The 20,190-nt window shown below is 42.0% G+C and overlaps 3 protein-coding genes across 3 annotated transcripts in view; all 3 read right to left on the minus strand.

Annotated features, from left to right (window-relative positions):
- The window catches only part of LOC142947776 (alpha-1,3-mannosyl-glycoprotein 4-beta-N-acetylglucosaminyltransferase C-like), a 46,923-nt gene extending 43,813 nt beyond the window's left edge, over positions 1-3,110 (minus strand). Inside the window, exon 1 of the mRNA XM_076089595.1 lies at positions 3,093-3,110. The gene's annotated coding sequence lies outside the window, so the exon portion shown is untranslated. The remainder of the gene's footprint in view (positions 1-3,092) is intronic.
- Positions 1,523-6,078, minus strand: borcs5 (BLOC-1 related complex subunit 5). Its single transcript, XM_076089596.1, has 4 exons — positions 5,613-6,078; positions 4,886-5,029; positions 3,876-4,033; positions 1,523-3,380 (listed from the first exon to the last, which is right to left on the minus strand). The coding sequence occupies exons 1-4, from the start codon at positions 5,668-5,670 to the stop codon at positions 3,147-3,149; spliced, it is 594 nt and encodes a 197-aa protein (XP_075945711.1). The 5' UTR covers positions 5,671-6,078; the 3' UTR covers positions 1,523-3,146.
- Positions 6,079-6,923: 845 nt separating this feature from the next.
- smc1b (structural maintenance of chromosomes 1B) lies at positions 6,924-19,857 on the minus strand. The gene is made up of 25 exons (XM_076089799.1): positions 19,749-19,857; positions 18,972-19,160; positions 18,416-18,528; positions 17,778-17,981; positions 17,090-17,328; positions 16,644-16,902; positions 15,439-15,579; positions 15,080-15,162; positions 14,716-14,923; positions 13,492-13,677; positions 13,222-13,413; positions 12,922-13,068; positions 12,593-12,730; positions 12,003-12,119; positions 11,560-11,666; positions 11,040-11,181; positions 10,675-10,820; positions 10,128-10,281; positions 9,797-9,895; positions 9,536-9,692; positions 9,190-9,344; positions 8,703-8,854; positions 7,819-7,888; positions 7,147-7,257; positions 6,924-7,052 (listed from the first exon to the last, which is right to left on the minus strand). Exons 1-25 carry the CDS (start codon positions 19,855-19,857, stop codon positions 6,924-6,926), a joined length of 3,747 nt encoding a protein of 1,248 aa, XP_075945914.1.
- Between the last annotated feature and the right edge of the window lie 333 nt (positions 19,858-20,190).

Genomic DNA, 20,190 nt, shown 5'->3' on the forward strand with positions numbered 1-20,190 from the left:
GAGCTAGACTCTACAGCCCCGCCCACAGCTCTGAAACATCACCAGCCCAACTGTGTTGATGAATCCATGGCGCTGTCCGTGGTGCTGAAGTAGCAGACAGATTTATAATTGAGACTTATACTCTGAGTCCCGCCCGTCTGTCGGTTTGGTTTGGTTCTATTATATTCTCTATGCTAAGCTAAGCTAAACCGGCTGTAGCTCTGCATTTAGCGTACAAACATGAAAGAGGCAACAGCCGTCTCGCTGAAGTCTCAGAAGGAAAACAAATTCCCCCAAAATGTCAAACTATTTCTTTAAAAAAAACTCAGATATTCAGTTTACTATCGTATAAAAAAAGGGCCAATCCTCACTTTGGAGAAGATGGACTGTTTTAGCTTCAATATTAAAGAATTGATAAATCGATTATTATATTGCTGTTGATTAAAATTAAAATCACATAAGATAAAATAAATCACCACAAAAGAGAAGCTGGAGCTACGACATGTTTGATGTCCCTTATTGTCTCTCATAAATGACCTCAGACGGGGTGAGAAGTACAATTCAAACCTCTGAATCATGCGACTAAGAAGTAATTACATTGCTTTTCACATCTCAGTGATGTGTTGTCTGGAAACTCAGAATGTGACTCTTATCGCAGCAAAACAACCAGCGTAGGTTTGAGTTTCACCCTAAAAGATGACGAGGATAAGCGGCTCAGGGTTACTTTCATGTTTCCAATTTTGAGTGGGCAAAAAACAGGAAGGAAAGCAAACCAGCTTTTGATATATATTCAAATGAGAAGTATACAGGGGGAAATTGGATTTCTCTTTCATTTCAGAGAATGAATTTCCTGGCGGCAGATCGCATTGTATCATCTGCTGGCGTTAATATCCAGCTCGGAGCATCGGGAGCGTTTCTTCATTACAAAGAGGAACTTCTCTACACCTCCTCGCCGCACAACGCAACCATGATTTCCATTTCTGTTCCGATGTTCAAACAATACCCCCAAGGCCGCTTAAGACGCTTTTTCTCCCCGTTTTAATTTACACATGAAAGACGATAACGTATCAAAGGAGTTTCTGCTTCAGAAGAAAACTTGTTTCTGTTTTACGTCCCTTACATCAACGAACTGAGCTCATTCTGTTCCTCAGAGCGAGCCGGAGGAGGAGGAGGATCCTTCTGTAGGTGTGACCGAGTTCAGCGTTCACAACAATTCTAATCAGTCCTCCGCTGACTCCAGAGAGGAGCCGCCAGTCATTAGCAGTCAGAACCCCTTCATGCCTCACAGTGATTTGGTGTTTAGGGTTTGTTTGATTCATACATCCTGTGATCCTTCAGAGGAGACGTACACGTGGTTGCCTGTCACAAATCACAAGAAACGCAGACCGGTATTCACAGAGAAACTCAGTTTGATAAAGGAGTCATTCCCAAAATGGCATGGCAAACTTAAAACTTAAAATATGTTTCAAGAAGCCACAGAGTGTCGAGTTCTCTCTGACACCACCTGGTGGTTTTACACAAACATACTCAAAACACTTCTGCATTCATAAATCAAATGTCTCCTTTTTTTATTTTGTATTGACACATTGCTAACTGACCAATGATTGGGTAGTTTAAGTGTGTTCACCCAAATTAGTAAAGCAAAGGCCTGTTCTCATGTAGTCAGAGGGGTTTAATCACGCAAATAGTTTAAGTTTATCTGGTTTACAGATTTCTGCTGTCGCCAAATACAACAACGGAGAATTAAATTAAGTTTGTGAAGTGTGTGGTGCTCCCAGCACGTCTTTAAGAAACAATGTCCGAGTTACTCTTCTACCAAAGAAAAAGTCTACATTACAAATGTTGATGACTCCTCTTATGCACAAGTGTACGTGTACAAACACGGATGTTTTGTTTCTTAAAGTCAGAACTCGGTAGAATAACGGTACATGTTATTTGTCTGGATAGTGTGTTTTGTCACGGTGATTTATTTCTCCAAAGATGTTTCGGTTGATTCATGTAATTATTTATTTCTGTGTGATAAGATTTCAGTCAGAATCGTGGATGAATAAAACCAAAACTATCTGCATGGACAGACGGAAACCTCTCGGGCTCTATTTGGATGAACTGACCCTTTAACTCACGATACAGAAACAAATGTTCAGCAGATGAAGACCGACTGGACCATTTATTATTGTGAATCTTTGGCATGTGTGATGACAAAGCTAACGAACACACAGTTTACGCTGCGGAACTTGTTACTGTAGAACGGTTTCTCTCCACATCGGTATCCATCTTCGTTTTACATGCAAATAGCAAAAGTATCCCAATAAATTAACAGTCAAGTTCTCTCAGCACAAAACACAAGTTCATAAGAATATTGAAACTGTCCTTCTGTACATCCAGGCTCCTCGTGTAATCCAACGGCAATAATCCGTCTCGGTTCTCCCCGAAAGTCTCTTCGTCATAATATTCCAAAAATGATGCAACGATATTGTTCAGAAAAAGTAAAAGAAGTCGATCTGCATGCAGGCAGTTCATGGAAGGGATCTCCAAACATACGGCGAGGGAGCGAGATGAGCATCAGGATCACAAAAACACTAATATTTGTAATGTGAAGATCCAAAATCAATCCACTGCACTTACAGAGGGGAGCGGCTCTGATGTTCCACATAATCTCTCTCCAAAGCAGCAGGAAAAAAATTGCTTTTACACCGCTCACACACCCATTTCAGTCTCAAAAACCTGGAAGGCGTCTGCAGGACACGTTTTCGAGCATATGGAGTTCATTCTGACTCAATCAAAAGTGTGTGAGGAAAGTGTGTGTGCCTGGAAGATCGCCAGTTTGAGTCCCTGCAGGGAGGAGGAGAGGTAATAATCTCCACGCCCTCTGCAGTGAGGGGCACATTTGATTTGCAGCACTTCATAAGTTGGCAACTGCTCAGCGGCCAGTAGCAGAGGGTTGTGTTGGCTATGAACGCGTGTGTGTGTGTGTGTGTGTGTGTGTGTGTGTGTGTGTTCAGCAAAACTAAGCAAAAGAAATGACGAGAGCAGCCGGACACATTGACACCGTAGCTGTACCTCTAGTATGCAAACAAAGAACATCACAAGGTTTTCCCTACAGCTGGACACACCTGCACTTCCTCCTGGCCGGAGGACCGGATGCAGCTGTGTCGGCTTTAAGGAGGCTACTTGTTGGCAGAGTCCCCGTCGGGCCTCATGCTGAAGGATTCCAGGCGCTCGCTCTCGGGCAGCATGTTGTTGAGGCGCTCCATCAGCGGCACCGTCTGGTCGATGCCCATCTGGATGCGTCTCAGGATCATGGACATCTCGTTGACCTTCTGGATCTGCTCGGCGTACTTGGCATAGCGCTTCTGGCGCTCCTGCATTATGCTGAACAAGGTTTCCACCGACAAGTCCATCTGGAAGGAAACAGTCAGGAGAGAGAGAGACTTGACGAATCATCTTAAAAACAACTTCTACATCAGCAACACCGAATGCATGAATATGATTAATGTAATACGAAAACACACAGTGCAAGCATCTCTCAGTAGTATAACTTAAATTTAAAGAATAAGACGTGTTAAGAGGTGAAATCCTAACGATACCAGGCGTCTGATAAATGTGTAGTTTCAAAATAACATTTCCTTGAAATTCACATATAATAAATTGTTAGTCACTGTAACTTCAGACTGTGTGAGATATTTCACATTTGCTTGTTTTATTTATATATATATATATATATATATATATATATATATATATATATATATATATATATATATATATATATAATAATCTTTTTTCTTTGTATGCGGGGGATGAGTAGGAGAATTGAAGTCAAAAGAACATGTTAAATCTTTCACTCTTGTTGTATAAAACCCTTTGAAAATCAATAAAATAGTTTGCAGCCTCACCTCTTTGATCCTCTTGACCAGGGCGTTCTGGTCGAAGGCCACGGCCTCGGCACACTGGTGCAGGTGGTCCTGGTAGCGGATGCAGAGCTGCAGAACCTGAGCAGCCTCCAGCCTTTCCAGACACACACTGCTGGGCGACGTCTGGCCACTCAGCACTCCTGTGGAGAGCAAAAAAAGCAAAAGGACTTACACAGACACGTTGGAACACTAGACAAACAGCGTGACACTCAATTATTGTAATTTAGCTACAGAATGTACCCGCAGTGTGCCCACACAGGCTCATTATACACCTTCTAACACAGTGCTAATGGGCTGCAGCAGCTATTAGCGTTCAGAATGAGCTGGTGGGAACTTGTTGAAAATAACATGAAACCCTCAAATGGTAGAAGTCAGAAAAAAAGATCTGCACAATCTACTGACAGCTCCAAATATAAGTCATTTCACAGAGCAACATTTCATTATAAAGATAATGTTTGACAGACATCAACACTATTCAAAACATTGTGAAATTATACTGAATTTATTAGACGCTATCAGTGCAACTTGTTTTAGAATTTAGCACCTGTAAAAGTGATTTTAGTTCATTTATATTTGTGCACTAAAGCTTGTCTGATGGTACTCAGTGGCACGACTGTGGCTCAGAGACAGAGCAGGTCGTCCTTCAATCACAAGATCGGCGGTTCCCGCTCCGCAAGTCGTTTTACCCCAAATTGCTCCTGTAAGCTGTGCCTACGGTGTGTTAATGTTGCGTGAGTGTGTTAGTTAGTCCTGATGGGCAGGTGGCACCTTGCATGGTAGCCTCCAGCCATCAGTGTGTGAATGATTGAATGAGTGTTAAAGCACTTTGAGTGGAGACTAGAAGGGCGCAATACAAGAACGAGCCCATTTGCCATTTACCATTACTTATAGTGTCTCATGCACCAAATTAGGTTTCATGCTTTATAAATATGCATTTCTTCATAAATTCTCAAAAGTCATAGAATATCTGTCAGAGAAAATGGGATCCGTACCTTTTAAAAGTGGCTGAAAGGTGGGTATCTCCTGGAGTTTGATGACATCTGGGTCGTTGTGGATATTTCGCATTGACTGGGTCCCCTGAGCCACCACAACGATATCATCCATCTTGGCTTTTTGCTTTGCTGGGGAGGGAACCACTGCAATGACAAAAAATCCTGTTAACAGCGACAGGCAGTAGTTACTTCACATCACCCCATCGTGTTGCAGTCAGATCACTAGTTAGTAAATATGAGAATGTTTTTAGTAGAAAGGTACTACATTGATCCATATAAGTAGATTTCAAACAAATATTTGCTTTGTCATTTTGGACAGTGGACAAAGACGTACTCATATCCTTTCCTGGTGTAACATAAGTAATATCACAATGTAAAAATACACCATTAAAAGAACTATATCCATTATTTGACTTATAGTAACATCAGCAAATCATGCAAAGGTATCAAAAGTGAAAGTACTCATAAAGGATGTGTGGCCCTAACCCAACTGTTATGGGTAGTTGTCAAGTAAAAAGTGCAGGAAGAAATACTAATAATCACTACGAGATGTGGAATAAAAGTATAAACCATAAAATGGGATTACTTAAGTGAATTTAGTCACATTAATTAATTTATATTACTTTCCATCAAGCTATTAAACTGCTCTACCTTAGTTCACTTCTGTAAAAACATATGCAAATGACTAAATCATATGTTCTCTTTAATGTCACAGAAGTTATCTTACCCGAGGAGCTGTAATCGGAGTGCTTGTGCTCCGCGTCTCCACTCTGTTCGGCTCCCATGATGCTAGCGTTTGGCTAGCAAGCTAGCGGTTAGTTTAATGCTGTGTTCAGTAGTCAACGTTTCCAGAAACGCGATAACGTTTATTTAATTAAACGTATCTGTAAAGACTTCACAGGACCTCCGGACTCACAACGAGACGACCATATCCCACAGGAGGGGCAACTGAATGACAGGGTTGTTGTTGTTAGCTCGGAGGTTTCAGGCTAGCTAGCTATGTTAGCTAACGTCAGCTGCTCATGCTAACATGTACTAGCTAACATGTTAGCAGTCCTTCATTTGAAGCTAAGTGAGAGAGAAGCGGCCTTCTATCTTGTCGGTGAGTGATACCGATATATATTTTTACCAATGTTTACGTGACACGACGCGACAGAAATGACGGTTGAATACGAGGCACTACTTCCGTAAATATTGATCACGTGGTCTTCCTGCTGCGCGTGTCCATAAAATGTTACCACCCCGACTGCTGCTGGTGAGGCCCAAAATAAACAAGACAACCTATAATGTTCCAAATTATTGTCAGAGGTGGAGGAAGTATTCGCATCTTTTAATTTTACCAAAATGTATCTAAGAGCTTCGGTGTGCAAAGCGAGATAAATACTTGTTGAGGGTATTGTTAGTGGCGTGTTATAGTTTACAATATTTACACAATGGAGAAAATAAAATGTATACTAAATGTATGTGTGTGCATATGTATGAAAATATACAGTTTATGTACATTTTTTACTGAAGTAAAAGACCGTAATATTTAATCAACACGTTTTAGTGTAATTGTGCGCCAGTGTTCAGACCTCCACATAATAAAACAAAGACATCTTTAACTCTGTGGATTTAATGAACAGGACAAAAGTCGTGCTTAAAAGCACAACTGGAACACAAAACACTTCAAGTAACATTAACAAGTAGAAAAACAAGTAATACACCAACATGTATCACTGTGGAATAAACTTAGACACAAACAACATTTTAGGAACATGAACAGAGTTTTTTTAACGCTGTTGTATTGGGAATCAAACCATTTGAATGTGGTAACCTGTAGGAGTAAAACTGCTGCATTTATGTCTTTGTGTCTCGTTATTGACAACAGATATAAACACAAAACAGGCTCATAAACGTACAAAAATCTATTTAGTAACACAGCCTGAAATTGAACATAACTATCCATCTAATAATAAGATAACTACTTTGACTGAGAACACAGAAGCGTTGGTATGGTCGAAGAAGGAAAGTGAAAGAGCCATACATACAAGGGGCTTCATGCAGGCGAGTCCAGGCTACATGAGTCCGGTCTTCTCGGGTCCGCCTGACTCCCGATGTCCTCTTCAACCAGAGGGTAGGGTCGCAGGTCCAGGGTCAGAATGCGGCTGAACATGCATTCTTCAAACTGTAAAGAAGAGAATACCGTAGTCACTGTATTGTCACACCACGCAGAAATGAATGAGTTCTTCTTCTTCTTCTTGTTATGAAAGGTTTGTTACATCTGAGTAGACTCCCAGCAAAGCGTCGGCCCTGGAGAAAAATTCCTCCTTCAGGGAGATGACAATGATCTGCATGTTCTCTCTGGACTCCTCTCTGATGAAACTGGTCACCTGGACACAAACACACAAGGTGTGCACGGATATAATTCATAAAAATAAGGTAAAAGAGCACAGTTGAACACAGTCAAACGTCATGATTACACGATGTAACACGTGATGTATGACATTACTCTGGTTGTTTTATATGTTCTTAATGCTGTGTGCAGCACAAGCTAAAGTTGATAGAAAAACTCTTTTCAACTAATTTTCAAGTCTTCTGTCTGCGGGTAAGTTCATTCTGGTTCATTCTGACTAGTACTCGTACAAGTTACTGTATGAAGCGCTTACATATGCTCGAGCTCGTCTGGTGGGAGGAGCTTAGGACAGAGAGGGGAGAGCTGTATTTTTCTCAACTCAACCTTAAAATGTTCTGTATTATCCGTCAAACGGTCCACATTCAAAGATATTCAGTCAAATAGACAAAGCAAATCCTCACATTGGAGAGCAGGGAATCAAAGCCTTTTCAAATGTCTTAATGATAGATCACTTAAATAGTAAATAGCTTGTTTGATTCATTGTTTCAGCACTACTGTGGATATTAACTGTGAACCCTGGACGCAGCTGGGATCGTACCTTGCCTACGTTGGTGTTGTCCAGCGCTGCATCCACCTCGTCCAAGATGAAGAAGGGAGCAGGACGGAAGCTGAAGGACAAAACACAAACAGAGTCAAACAGTCAGTGAACCAGCGACGTGGTTCAAATGTTTGATCAGCAGCCATTAAAAACTGATATACCGAGTATTAGATAAGATGGAACAAGTGCTTCAAAAGAGGTGGTAAAGTCTTGAATTTAAGAAGGTTTTTAGTACAAAAGAACAGAAGTAGCAGCAGGGAGATGTCAAGTGTCTCTCTAGAAGAGAGTTAATGGTGTGAAAGAGGAGAGGATCAACAGGCTCTCCAAATGACAGAGCCTTCACTTTAATAGTCCATTCATCAGTTTAAAAACTCTGAGTCATTACAAGTAAAGTACCCAAAGTCGACTGGCTTTCCCCCAAAAAGTTTCTGAAAGATGTTTCGTGGTGTGTCAACAGCTGTGTTTATTCCTTTATTTTGCTTTGTTTTTATAGCTGTGGGGAGTAATTAAGCAGCTGTCCAACTCACACAGATTATGTTAAATGATTTTGGGGAAATAGGATGTTGGTAAATCAATCTGTCATTACAGATTTATTAATCTGTTTATTCAACTTGTTATTTTGTGCTTTTTTGTGCAATCTTTGTATCTTGAGTTGATGCTTTTACACTAACCACAATTTTCCAGTTTCCTCTATTATAATTTAATTTAAATTCAATGTATTCTTGTCGCCCAACACAACAAATCATAAATAAGCCTCAGAGGGCTTTACAATCTGTACATCACACAACATCCTCTGTTCTTGGACCCTTGGATCGGAAAAGGAAAGACATAATCTCTTGTTTAATATATTGTTATCTGGTCTGTGTGATGTGTTGGAGTGTTACCTGTGGATGGCAAACACCAGGGCGAGGGCAGCGATGGCCTTCTCTCCACCAGACAGATTGTCCATGGACATGAAGCGTTTCCCCGGCGCTATGCAGTTGTAGTTGATGCCTCCGAGATACGGCTCGTCTGGATTCTCTGCACTCAGGATGGCCTGCAGCACAAATGGCAGGAACTTGTCATTTAACACCTTCTGCAAAGCCCAGTGTTGATGAGAATTATGTGTAGTTTACACTTGAAAAGTGTCAGGTGAGGAACTCTTAAGTGTAGATGTGTATATACCCCCACTTTTGACACTATATTGTCGAGTACATCACATCTAAAGTGCACACAAACCCTACTGGTTGGTGATGACGGAGTATATTCAAGTAAAGCTCAAGTTAAGAGTGTTTTTTACAAACATGAATGTGAGGGAGGGATGCAGATGAACACAATAAAAACAGAGAAACTTGAGAGCGTGTTTCTGTGGTTGAGGTTTTGGTGCGTCACCTGGGCGCTGCTGTTCCTGCATATTCGCTTGTAGATCTGATCAATTACGACACACACGTGTTCGAAGCACCGGCTGAAGTGGTTCATGCGTTGGGCTTTGACTCGCTCGAACTCCTGACTGCATTTTCTGGCCGCTTTGGTGCTGGCCTGAAACGCTGAGCGAGGGGACGGGGAAAACAAAGTCGACTCGGCAGTCCAGGTACTTCAGTTATCGTACGACAACCGCCTAGTCTTACACAGTTATTAGTAACAGAACATGAATACAAATCTTGTGGATGAGATGTTTAACATATAAACATTCACTAATATCAAGACTTTACATTTGAATATGCATTGAACAACATACCGTCCGTCACTTCCTGTAACTTGTCCCTAACCTCCCTCATCTTGGCCAGAGCTTTCAGGTTCGGGGTCGTGGTGCGATGCAGCACTCCCTCTACGGAGGAGACCGACTCTTTCAGCCTCTCCATGAAGGCCTCCACCTCCTCCTCTGTCTGCAGAATCTGTACGCACACAAATTCAACGCATGTTATAGGTGCGTTTCTGGTCGTAGGAATAAACAGCACTGAGAGAAGATTGGGACAAAGATGAGGCTCGATGTCTCGACCCTGAGTTCTGCGTCCAGGCCGGAGTAGTCGATGACTAGTTGTGCCTCTCTCTCATAGATGTTCAAGGTGGTTGAAGTGCTTTCAGATTCGGTGTCCAGCTGTAGAGAGGAAGTCAGACATCAGGTAAGACGTCGTTTTATTACTTTTTTAGTTTCTCAAAAGCCAGCAGGGTTTCATAGATGTATTACTTTAATGTGAGGAGGATTCTACAGCTTCTATTATTACATTCCCCTTTTTTAAAAATGAACATCCAGTACTTTTCCATAACTGTGCGGATGTCGTAACGGTTATTGAAAAGAGACAAAGAAGGGTTCATTCTCTCCGTCTTACCTGCACCTCACTGATTTCGTCCAGGCTCCCCGACAGCAGCGTGATGGGCAGACTCTGGATCTTGCAGGCCAGCAGCATGTTGTGTCTGGCCAAGCGTTTCTGCTCCAAGGCCGTCTCTGCACACATCACCTCCCGCTGAAGCTTCACCAGCTCACTGTGACAAAGGTTGGGAAGAAGAAACTCAAAAGTCAAAGTGGATTGGAATATTATCTGGCCGCTTTACAACAGACGAGTCCAACAGACGTTTTTGTGATGTAACATGACTTTTAGCTGGAGACCATCTTACAGTCTAAACATGTTTCACTTTGTTCATGCAGAACTTACTTTTCTACTTTGTTAAAGGCTTAAATAGAACATTTGATTTATTTTAGAACTGAACTACTGACTTAAAAAATAAGCCTGTTTTTATTTATTTTTACAATTTAAACCTCCAGTTGAGTTCTGCATTATGCAATGATATACAGTTTGTCAGAATATATAGATTAACGGATAGAAAAGGAGACGTTAGTGGCCGCCCTACAGCACAGAACGTATGCATTAGTGTTACTTGTTGATCTCTTTGAGGCTCTGGGTTTTCTGGTCCAGCTCAGCTTTGGCAGCGGCCACCTGGCTCCTCTGAGACAGCAGCTGGTTGTTCAGCTCCAGCTGTTTGTTCTGACCGTCCTCCACCGCCGCCAGCAGCTTCTTCTCCTCCTTGAGAGGGTGAGGGGTGGAAACATCAGGCTGGAAAAGTCTGCTGAGCTGTTTTATTTCACACCAGCCACTGAAACATCCCTAAACTCAAGACTTCTTAAATCTCATTTAGAGGAAATGGATAATCCAGGAGGATTAATTCAACCTGTCATTCTGGACACATTTCACCCATTTAACAGTTTGACGATGAGAAACCAGAATGAATGCCTGAGTCTCTACCTCCCTCTGCTCGGCCATGGTTCTCTCGTCCTTGTGGATGGTTTCCTCCATTTTCTGGAGCTTTTTTTCCTGCTGCTCCAGTTGGTCTTGTTCGTACTCCAGCCGAGCATTCAAGCGGGTGCACTGACTCTCAAACTCCAGCCTGAGAGGAGAGACATGTCCAAGTGTTCATGTTGTAAAACTCTAATTATAAAAACCAATCAATGTAATACAAGCACAAATCATGTAAGTAAACACAACCAGTGTATTTTGAACCTGAAGTTACATTACAGTATTAGTAGTAAGTAGAATATTAAGGCTGACCTGAACGCATCAAAGCCTCTACCGTGTGATTGTATAAAAAAAGCCATTTCTTGGTGATCAAAAATCACGGATTGTCTTACACAAAATCATAATAATGGAAAACAATTATTTTTTATTCCAGGTTTATCATGTTCATCGGGGATTTGGCTCTTAAAGCTCAGCACATACAGTATAATATATACAGTATATAGTACTATATCTGTGTGGTTTGTCCTACCGCTTCCTGTCGAGCTCTGTCTGCTGTTTCAGGTTCTCCTGTTCGTAATCTCTGATGTTGTCCACATCGATCTCAGCACAGAAGTCAGAAAACACCATGTCCTCCATCTGAATGCCCAATATCACGAATCACAAAAGGGGCCTCGCAATCTGAACAGCATAAGACACCCTCTGTTCTTAAACCCCCAAAAACTTTCAACAGGGAAAAGGAATGGAAGAAACAGAGCAAAACACCAGAGGAGGGATTCCTCTCTCTGGACGAACGGATGAGCAATGGATGCCGTGTGCACAGAATAAACCAACATCGTCAAATTACAGTATGAGATGTCAGTGAAAACCCTATTTGGTATTATAGCATTCTGTTGTTATCCCGTGGTCAAGACCCAAAACAAAACAAAACGCCACCTTATGATATGCAATACGTGACTGAGAATGATGCAGTACCTGTTCGATCTGGTCTCTGATCTTCTTCATCTCTGCTTCCTTTACCTCCACGCTCTCCTGCTGCATCTGAATCTGAGAGTCCAGGTTTGCTACTTCGCTCTCCATACGAGAAATCTCCTGAAAGAAATCAGCAGATTTACTGTCAACTCACCTCCGCTTCCTGTGTCGCCACCACACAATAAATCCATGAACATCTCACATGATTTGGGATTGGAAGAGTGATGAAGAAACACCAGGGGCTCTGATTACGTGTACACATGCAGTCAAGCCATGATAAAGAACTGGTGGTGCGATGGATCATAAAACTCGCGGTTCGGATCGTATCACGGATCAGAGTCACTGATGAGCACAAAAGAAAAAAGGGACCAAATAATTCACCCCTAATATCTATTTATGTTGTTGCGACTAGAAATGCATTTATACCGATGTCCTGATCACATATTTTCCTGAATATTGGCGGATAACGATCATCAGTAAAACTTTATTTCACACTGTGATGGTTAACGTTAAACCCGTCCGTTACACCACTATAAAGAACACTGTCTCAATCATGCTAACATTTGATTAAGTCACAGCTCTGTGGCCCTTACCGCTTGGCATTTTGGGATGTTTTTCTTCTGAATGTTTTCCAGTTCTGCTTTGGAGTATTTGAGGCGGGTCTGAGTGCCCTGAGCCTGAGCAACTGTCTGTTTCAGGTCCGAGTCCTTCCGCTTCAGCTTCATCAAATCCTGTCAGAGGGCCAAAACACACAGTGAAGTTTACATGGTACGATTTTCAAAAATATGTGGCATTTGTGGTCACAGCGCATGTCGTATAACCACAAAAGTCCCGGGTTCGATTCCAGCCTTGGGATAATTTGCAGCACGTCACAGCTCTCCCTCCTCCTCCCCCGTCCTGATATTCTGTGTGTTTGACTCACGCGCATCTCTGCTGTCAGCTTGTCCTTGCGTGTCTTCAGCCGCATCATATCCTTCTCGTCCCAGCATTGAGCTTTGATCCGCAGGTAGCTGGAGCCTCCAGAGATCACGCCTGCCTTCGTAAACAGCGTCCCGTCCAGAGCCACTGTCTACAGGGAACACATCTGATCACACGTCTGCTGGCAGCCACACATTTCAGGCAGTAAGCAAGTGAGCAGGTTCAGGGCTGCAGGTGGTAATATTAGAGGAGCATGTGTGGATTGTTATATAAAAGTAAACAACTCTATGTCCTCAACCCTTACCTTAATGCGCACTGGTCCGTCAAAGGCCACACTCCTGGCTTCCTTGATGGTCTCACACACCAGAGCGTTGCCGCAGACAAACTGCACCACTTTCCTAAGCTGGCCGGCACCTGTGTTATTGTTAACCTGCACAACATCGACCACCATCTTGGCACCGGAGATCTCCCTCAGCCGCTCATTCAGAGGACTCACCTGGGAACACACGGTGGAGATGGTTATCACATATGTTTGTGTGCTACTCTGATCTTCAACCATCCAAAAAGTACTCACATCCAAGTAGTCGATGGGCAGGAAGGTCTCGCGTTCGGCTCCCTCCTCCTTGATGAAACTGATACAGTCACGGGCCACTTTCTCTGAGGACACGACGATGGCGTTCATGAAGCGGCCAAACACCTTGATGATAGCCAGCTGGTACTTCTTATGGATCGGGCTGCACAAGTCAGACAGACGACCAAACTGGGACAGGAATGAGAAGTATAGAAAATATGACGAAATAAATGGTTTCAGAAAAGGGTTTGTGAACCTCAAAAATAGCGAGTAATGACTGATATTTATAAATAATTATCTGGTTCACAAGGTTTAAATATGTATATATATATATATATATCTGTATATATATCCCTCTCTAAAGAAGCAACCAGACATTATGAGTGGCACATAAAAAAAGCCCACAGTGAGTATGAAGACAGACGAGGGACTTGAAATGATTAAATTCTAAATGACGAATGACCTCCCACTAAAGTGGTTTATCGCTACTATATATTTTAAAGATGCTTGAAGGAAAAATGTCTTTTGATTCATAGGGATAATATGGAGGGTTTCATCATCATCTTCCAGGAAAGTGAATTGGACATGAGGGGTGTTTGAGATCAAGGAGTTGACCGATCTTACTGTCAGCGCTGTGCACTGCAGCGCTCTCCAAGGTGCTGATCCTGCTGCTGGGAGCAGGAACTTCCAGCCAATAACTCACCGTAACTGAGAGGCAACATTTCGCCTTCCTGGTGAGTTACGTGAACAACGAGCGCTTCATTGACAGAAAAAAACTAGTTTGTCAGCTGGAGAAGATTTAGAGGCAGCAGCAGTGGAGCCGCCCTCCAGTAGCAAACAAAACAGCGCTGAACAAACTGCTATTCACTGCTTTGTAAAGTAAAGCAGGGACTTTCTGCTTCATGGTGCATTCAGGTGTACCTCGTAGACTCTGATAAACTCAAGCTCTTGTTGTAAAATACCCTCCTGCCATCTAGTGGATGTTGTATATCACTTTCAGTGTTTTAGTTTTTCATGAGTGCATATACCAAACAAAAGTTCTCTTTATTGTTTTTAGCGCCATAAGTTGGACGGTTGCCAAGTGAATTTAGTTAGATAGACGTTTTTGGTTTCGTGCTTTTTATTTTTCCATGACAAATAATTCCTTTAATGCATCTTCAGTCTCCTGCCTCTCACTGCAGACCCGTACTCTCTTAGCTCTGCTCGTTGTGCTCGTCCGTCTCTTACCACTGTTTCAGGGAAGAGTCTGTGGAGCTTCTCCAGCAGCTCTTTGCGCCGCTGCTGGGATCGGCTCTCCTGGCTGTCCAGATGTGCATTCCCCAGCTCCTCCAGGACCTCGCCCAGCTCCTGCTTCAGCTCCTCGCTGCGCTGGCGGCCTCGCTGCAGCTCCGCACTGAGGCTCTCCTCCAGCTCACGGCACTTTTCAAGGGACGACCTGAAACATGCAGATATTCTATGAAGTTTGCCGGGATTCCATCTGCGATTGTTACATCGTCATTTCAGGAAATATATAATTTGTCATTGATAAATAACCATGCAGTTCAATCAACAGCACCCTGACAGTCATTATTAAGGCGAGCACATGTCGTACTTGCAGGACTTGGTGTACTCCTCCAGCGTCTCTGCTCTGCGTAACAAATCTTCCAGCTGAGTCTGGTTGTTCCTGATGGCGACCTACAACAGATGACGTTCAAAGAGAAATTAAAGCAACTGTAATTATTTTAATGTTTTGATTCACTCTCACTGCTCTTGTGCTGTGTAACAACCTGCTCTGCACCAAACGGTAGACAGACAAAGTTAGCAAAACTAGCTGGGGAACATAGTGGAGAATTTAGTAGCAAAAAAAGCCAGATATTTCCCCGAGGAGACCAAAAACAGAGCTAAAAGAGAGTGATTATTGGATTTACAGCTGTTTAATCCCAGGTCATTAACATGTGGCACTGACAGTACCTCCACTTCCTTCTTACGGCGCTGGTCGAAAGCCATCTTCTCGTTGTCCGCTCTCACCTCCCAGTAAAGTTTATCTGCCTGCTGGCTGAGGACAGCCCCCTGCTTTTGGGTCAGCTCCTTCAGCTCTTTGTATCGCTCGAGCTGTCGCAGAAAATAAAGAGAAAGTCACGATTCTTGAGATTTGTGAATTTCCACAATTCTTGTACGAAACAAAACAATGAATGTTCTTCAACATGCACTCCTTTATTACCGCTTGCATACTGTTTTTGGGAACTTATTAATAATCCCTGATGATATGCCTGACGTTTCTTGCCAAAAACAGAATTTTACAAGATTACATTTAAACACAATAATAACATTATAATTTACCAGTGCCCAATACTCATTTTTACTGAATAGCACTTGAAAGCATCAAGTAACACGATGCAAACCCCCTACGTTAACTGTTAGCTCCTGTATTTAGCCAAGCAGTACTTCACTAGCTCACCTCCTGCTGATTTCAACACGGATCTGTTGTTCACAATGTAGCATTATCAGGAACAGTAGCTATCGTCCCCAGGCCGATGGGACGCCATTAGTCTTGAGCCCTGATCCTCTGTAGCTACGGTTCCTTTTCAGAACTGACTTGGTAATGAGACATCTCTAGCAGACATCTATGCTAAAATACAGTGAGGCAGTTATGACACTGTCATTGGGATCTAACAGTATTGGTTAATTGTTATTAACCAAAACATAGGAAAAAAACACTGATTTACAATTTCTGATTCATGGCTGTTTAATATGCATTCATTTGCAAGATAAGCATTGGTGGTTAGATTAGATTAAATCATATATATGTTGTGGATATTCAACATTCTATTCAAGATAAACTAATCAGAACAAAACCCCCAAATGTCTGATGTATATATAATATTATAATATATATAATCTGAACTAAAGTGTGGCCTTAAAATGTGACCTATCAGTGCATCTCTGCCATGGAGTTGAATGATGTTATCCAAACTCATTATGTGTAAGTCTCCTCTGTACTGTAGACAGTGTATATAAGTAACGCATTGAATATTTGCACCTACAGTCCACTGAGTTTATTATTATTTTGAGAATATATGCTGCACAAAACAAAACATTTACAACCCTGACCTTTATCCTCTGATATTCAACATCATGTTAACGGACAGGAAAGGAGTTTTCTGACACAGACTCACCTGATCGTCATCCAGCACGATGTCTCTCTCCATGGAGGCGCCCTTCTTCTTCTGCTGCTTCTCATAGATCCTCCAGGTCCTCTCCAGCTCAGAGATCTCCTGCCTTTCCTCTGCTAGCTCCTGCTCTTTAATAGCAATCAGCTTCTGACTCTTCCTCAGTGCTTCATGGACCTCCTCCGCCTTCTTCATGTGATGGGAGGTGTTAACTTTGGCTTTGATGTACTGGGATCGAGACTGAGACAGGACATGCTCCTGGGCGCTGACCGACAGAGTGAGAGAGGACCTAAGTTAATTTATTAAGTTAAACATTGACAGCTTGTCTTTAATACATCCCTACATGTGGAAACAAAACAGCTGGTGAGGGTCAAATTAAATGTATCCTTCAACTTACTTTAGGATATTTTCTGATATACTGGTTAATAATTTTCAAATCCACACACACGTACCGGATCTCCTTCTCTATGTGCTGCTGCTCTCTGGTGAGACGTCCATGTTCCTTCTTGTCGGTTTTGAATGTCTGCTCTTCCTTCACCAGTATGTTGTTCTTAGCAGCTGCAGCCAGCTGTTTCTCCCCCAGGGTGTCGCTGAGAACATTGATGCCCTTCTCATTCCAGTAGAGCTCAGACAGGCTCAGCTGCAGGCGGTTTTGGTGAAGGTTGTCCACCAGCTCCTGGTACTTCTGGGCCTGGAAAAGTGGGGGGTGGGTTAGGGTTAGGTCATGGTGTCACCTTTTGTATGTAGAAGCGAGTCCAACACGATGAAAGCCTTTGAGGAATGATCATCCCCCGATATGAGAGCAGGTTTGTCACCCCACCTTAGTATGTCAAAACAGCTACAGACTCTTTTGCCTTGATTCATGCTCGGACGAACTAGCGTGTTTTGTGAGTACCTCTAGTGAACTGAAAACAAGTCATTCCATGAGGAGTTTTGATGTTTGTTGATGCCCTTTTTGTTGTTTTCAGGGAGAAAGTTAAAGCATTAAATAGCACTGTGTCCTCCAGATTGAAAAATTAATAAAAGCTACCGGCTCTCAGCCACACTCTTCATTTGTCTGTGAGTGCTTATCAATGTAGCTGGCTGTTAAAATAACTGCAAGTGTGTGTTGACTTTGGGGATTTGGGTGTGTGACTTTACCTCTATCTTCTCCTGGGACACCTGCTTCCTCTCGACAGTAGCAGATTTCTTCTTGTTGAAGTGAAACTGTGTGTCCTCTTTAGCCTTCAGCAGGGCCTTTTTCTTCATGTCATACTCTGCAGCAAACTCTCTCGACTGACTGATGCACTCAAACATCTTGGTCCTCTCCTTTGGGTCCTTCAGAGCTATGGACTCCACTGCCCCCTGGTGAGAAGAATAATGAGTAACAGACTTGTTTGTAAGGCATTATTACTACCGGCCATTATAATGGCTCGACGGTAAGCCCCTACATAACTCTGTAACAGAAATGAGTGTTTGGGATCGACCCTACAGGGTTAATAAGTTACATCATTTAACTTTAAATAGGGACAATACTGTATATATTCTCCAAAATATAGTAATGTACTATGTATTGTGCTGTCTTGTATTCTGTCTCGTTATCTTTCAATAATGTATTTGTGTGTTTTAGTGCCCATATCAAGTATTCACATCCCTTTACAGTCATTCAGCTACAGTACCCACAATGAATGAAACTTGTCTGGGCAGAGAAGCATGAATATAATGAGTATATTGTATTAGTGAGTACACAACAGCATGTTTTCAAGTGTATGTACACCAATGTTTATAACAGTATTTACCTGGAACACCAGACAGTTTCGGGCTTTGGTCACAATGCCGATCTTCTCCAACTCCTCAATGTATTTGGCCAGTGTGACATGAATACCATTGATGCGATACTCAGAGGAGTCACCTAAAAAACACACAATAACAGGCAGTTATAACATAGATCAAAACTTTGGCAGTAAAACTACTGTCCTTATCTCTACTTGATACAATTGGGAAAATATGCTTTTCATTCTTTTGCAACTGTAAGATCTGTGTAAGATCTGTTTAATGCGAAGTAGAATTAAAATAAAAGCAATTGTGCAGCATGTTAGGTAGTAATCTACCAAACATAGCCGAAAAACAATACATATATTGAGTAACTTTATACACACGTGTGCTTGTGTCATTTAACGCTAAATATGAGTATATTACATATAGGTCGCTTTTCTAGACAACTGTATTGCCTTTAGCCTGCTCTCCATTCAAACACTAGAAGCTTCCTCGATAGTGAACCTGTTATGCACGAGGCAGAATACAAAACTACAAATAATATGTAAATACTCGCTAAGCTAAACTCATTAAACTGACCTGAGATGCTCCGGCAGAAGACGGTCTCCTGGTCCTCGTCGTCACAGTACCGCAAGGCCACACGGGCAGGCTCGAGGACCGGCCGGCCCACATGGGCTCCGTGGATCAGGTCCCTGAGGTGCTTCACCCGGAGAGAGGCGACCCGCTCCGCCATGGCGAAGCTAAGAGCGTCCATCACGTTGGACTTGCCTATAGTGTGATTTTTAAAAATCATTAGCATATCTCTGAATAACGTAAAGCTAATGGTTTTAGTCGTTGACTTTAATGGTTAAGCTACCATTAAAGCTAGCTAGCTACGTTTGCTTAATTTAGCCTTAATGTAAGAGGTATTCATTAAGGCTAGCTATTTTTTTTTATTAACTCCAACATTATATTCACTGATTTATGTTATCCTAAAAAGAGTAATATTCCAAACTTTAGAGAATAGGCCAAGTTCGCTAAGTACCATTGTACTTTAGCTAGCTAACAACTTTAATATTAATTCAGCTAGGCTAACATGCTAGTAGCATCGACAGCTAACGTTAGCTAGCTACGTTTGCTACGCTAGCCTTTATTTAAGAAGCATTCGTGTTAACACAAATACATGTAGACACATTATGCTCTAGTTGTATTAATTAACTCCAACATTATATTCACTGATTTATGTCATCCTAAAAATAGTCATATTCCAAACTTTAGAGAATAGGCCAAGTTCGTTAAGTACCATTGTAGCATCGCCAGCTAACGTTAGCTAGCCAGAGAGCTAACAGCTACATTGACTGTAAAGAGTTCACTTACCAGAGCCGTTCGTGCCAATTATACAATTGAATCGCATGAACGGACCGATGACGGTTTTCCCTCGCCATGACTTGAAGTTTTCAATATCAATTTGTTTTAGAAACCCCATTGTAATCCCACTTTGCTGCAGCAAATCAAGCAGCTAACTAATGTTAGTCAAAGTAGGGAGGACAGTGAGAGGCGGGAAGAACTACTTTTCAGTTGTTTTTTTAGCATATTCCAGATCAGTCAATGTAACATTAATATATTTATCCATGGCCAAACATAAAACAGCTAACATAATGTAATCCTTACTCTAATTTTGATGGTGTTGTAATTAAGGAATACCACTGTATAGGAGTACTCAGTTACAAGTAAAACATTTACTTAAGTAAAAGTATTAGCATCAAAATATACTTCAAGTACTAAAAGTAAAAAATACTCATGATGCAGAATGGCTCAT

Source organism: Anarhichas minor, unplaced genomic scaffold (genome assembly GCF_050575085.1).
Source record: "Anarhichas minor isolate MPS153535 unplaced genomic scaffold, ASM5057508v1 ptg000011l, whole genome shotgun sequence".
In the NCBI taxonomy this organism is placed as follows: domain Eukaryota; kingdom Metazoa; phylum Chordata; class Actinopteri; order Perciformes; family Anarhichadidae; genus Anarhichas; species Anarhichas minor.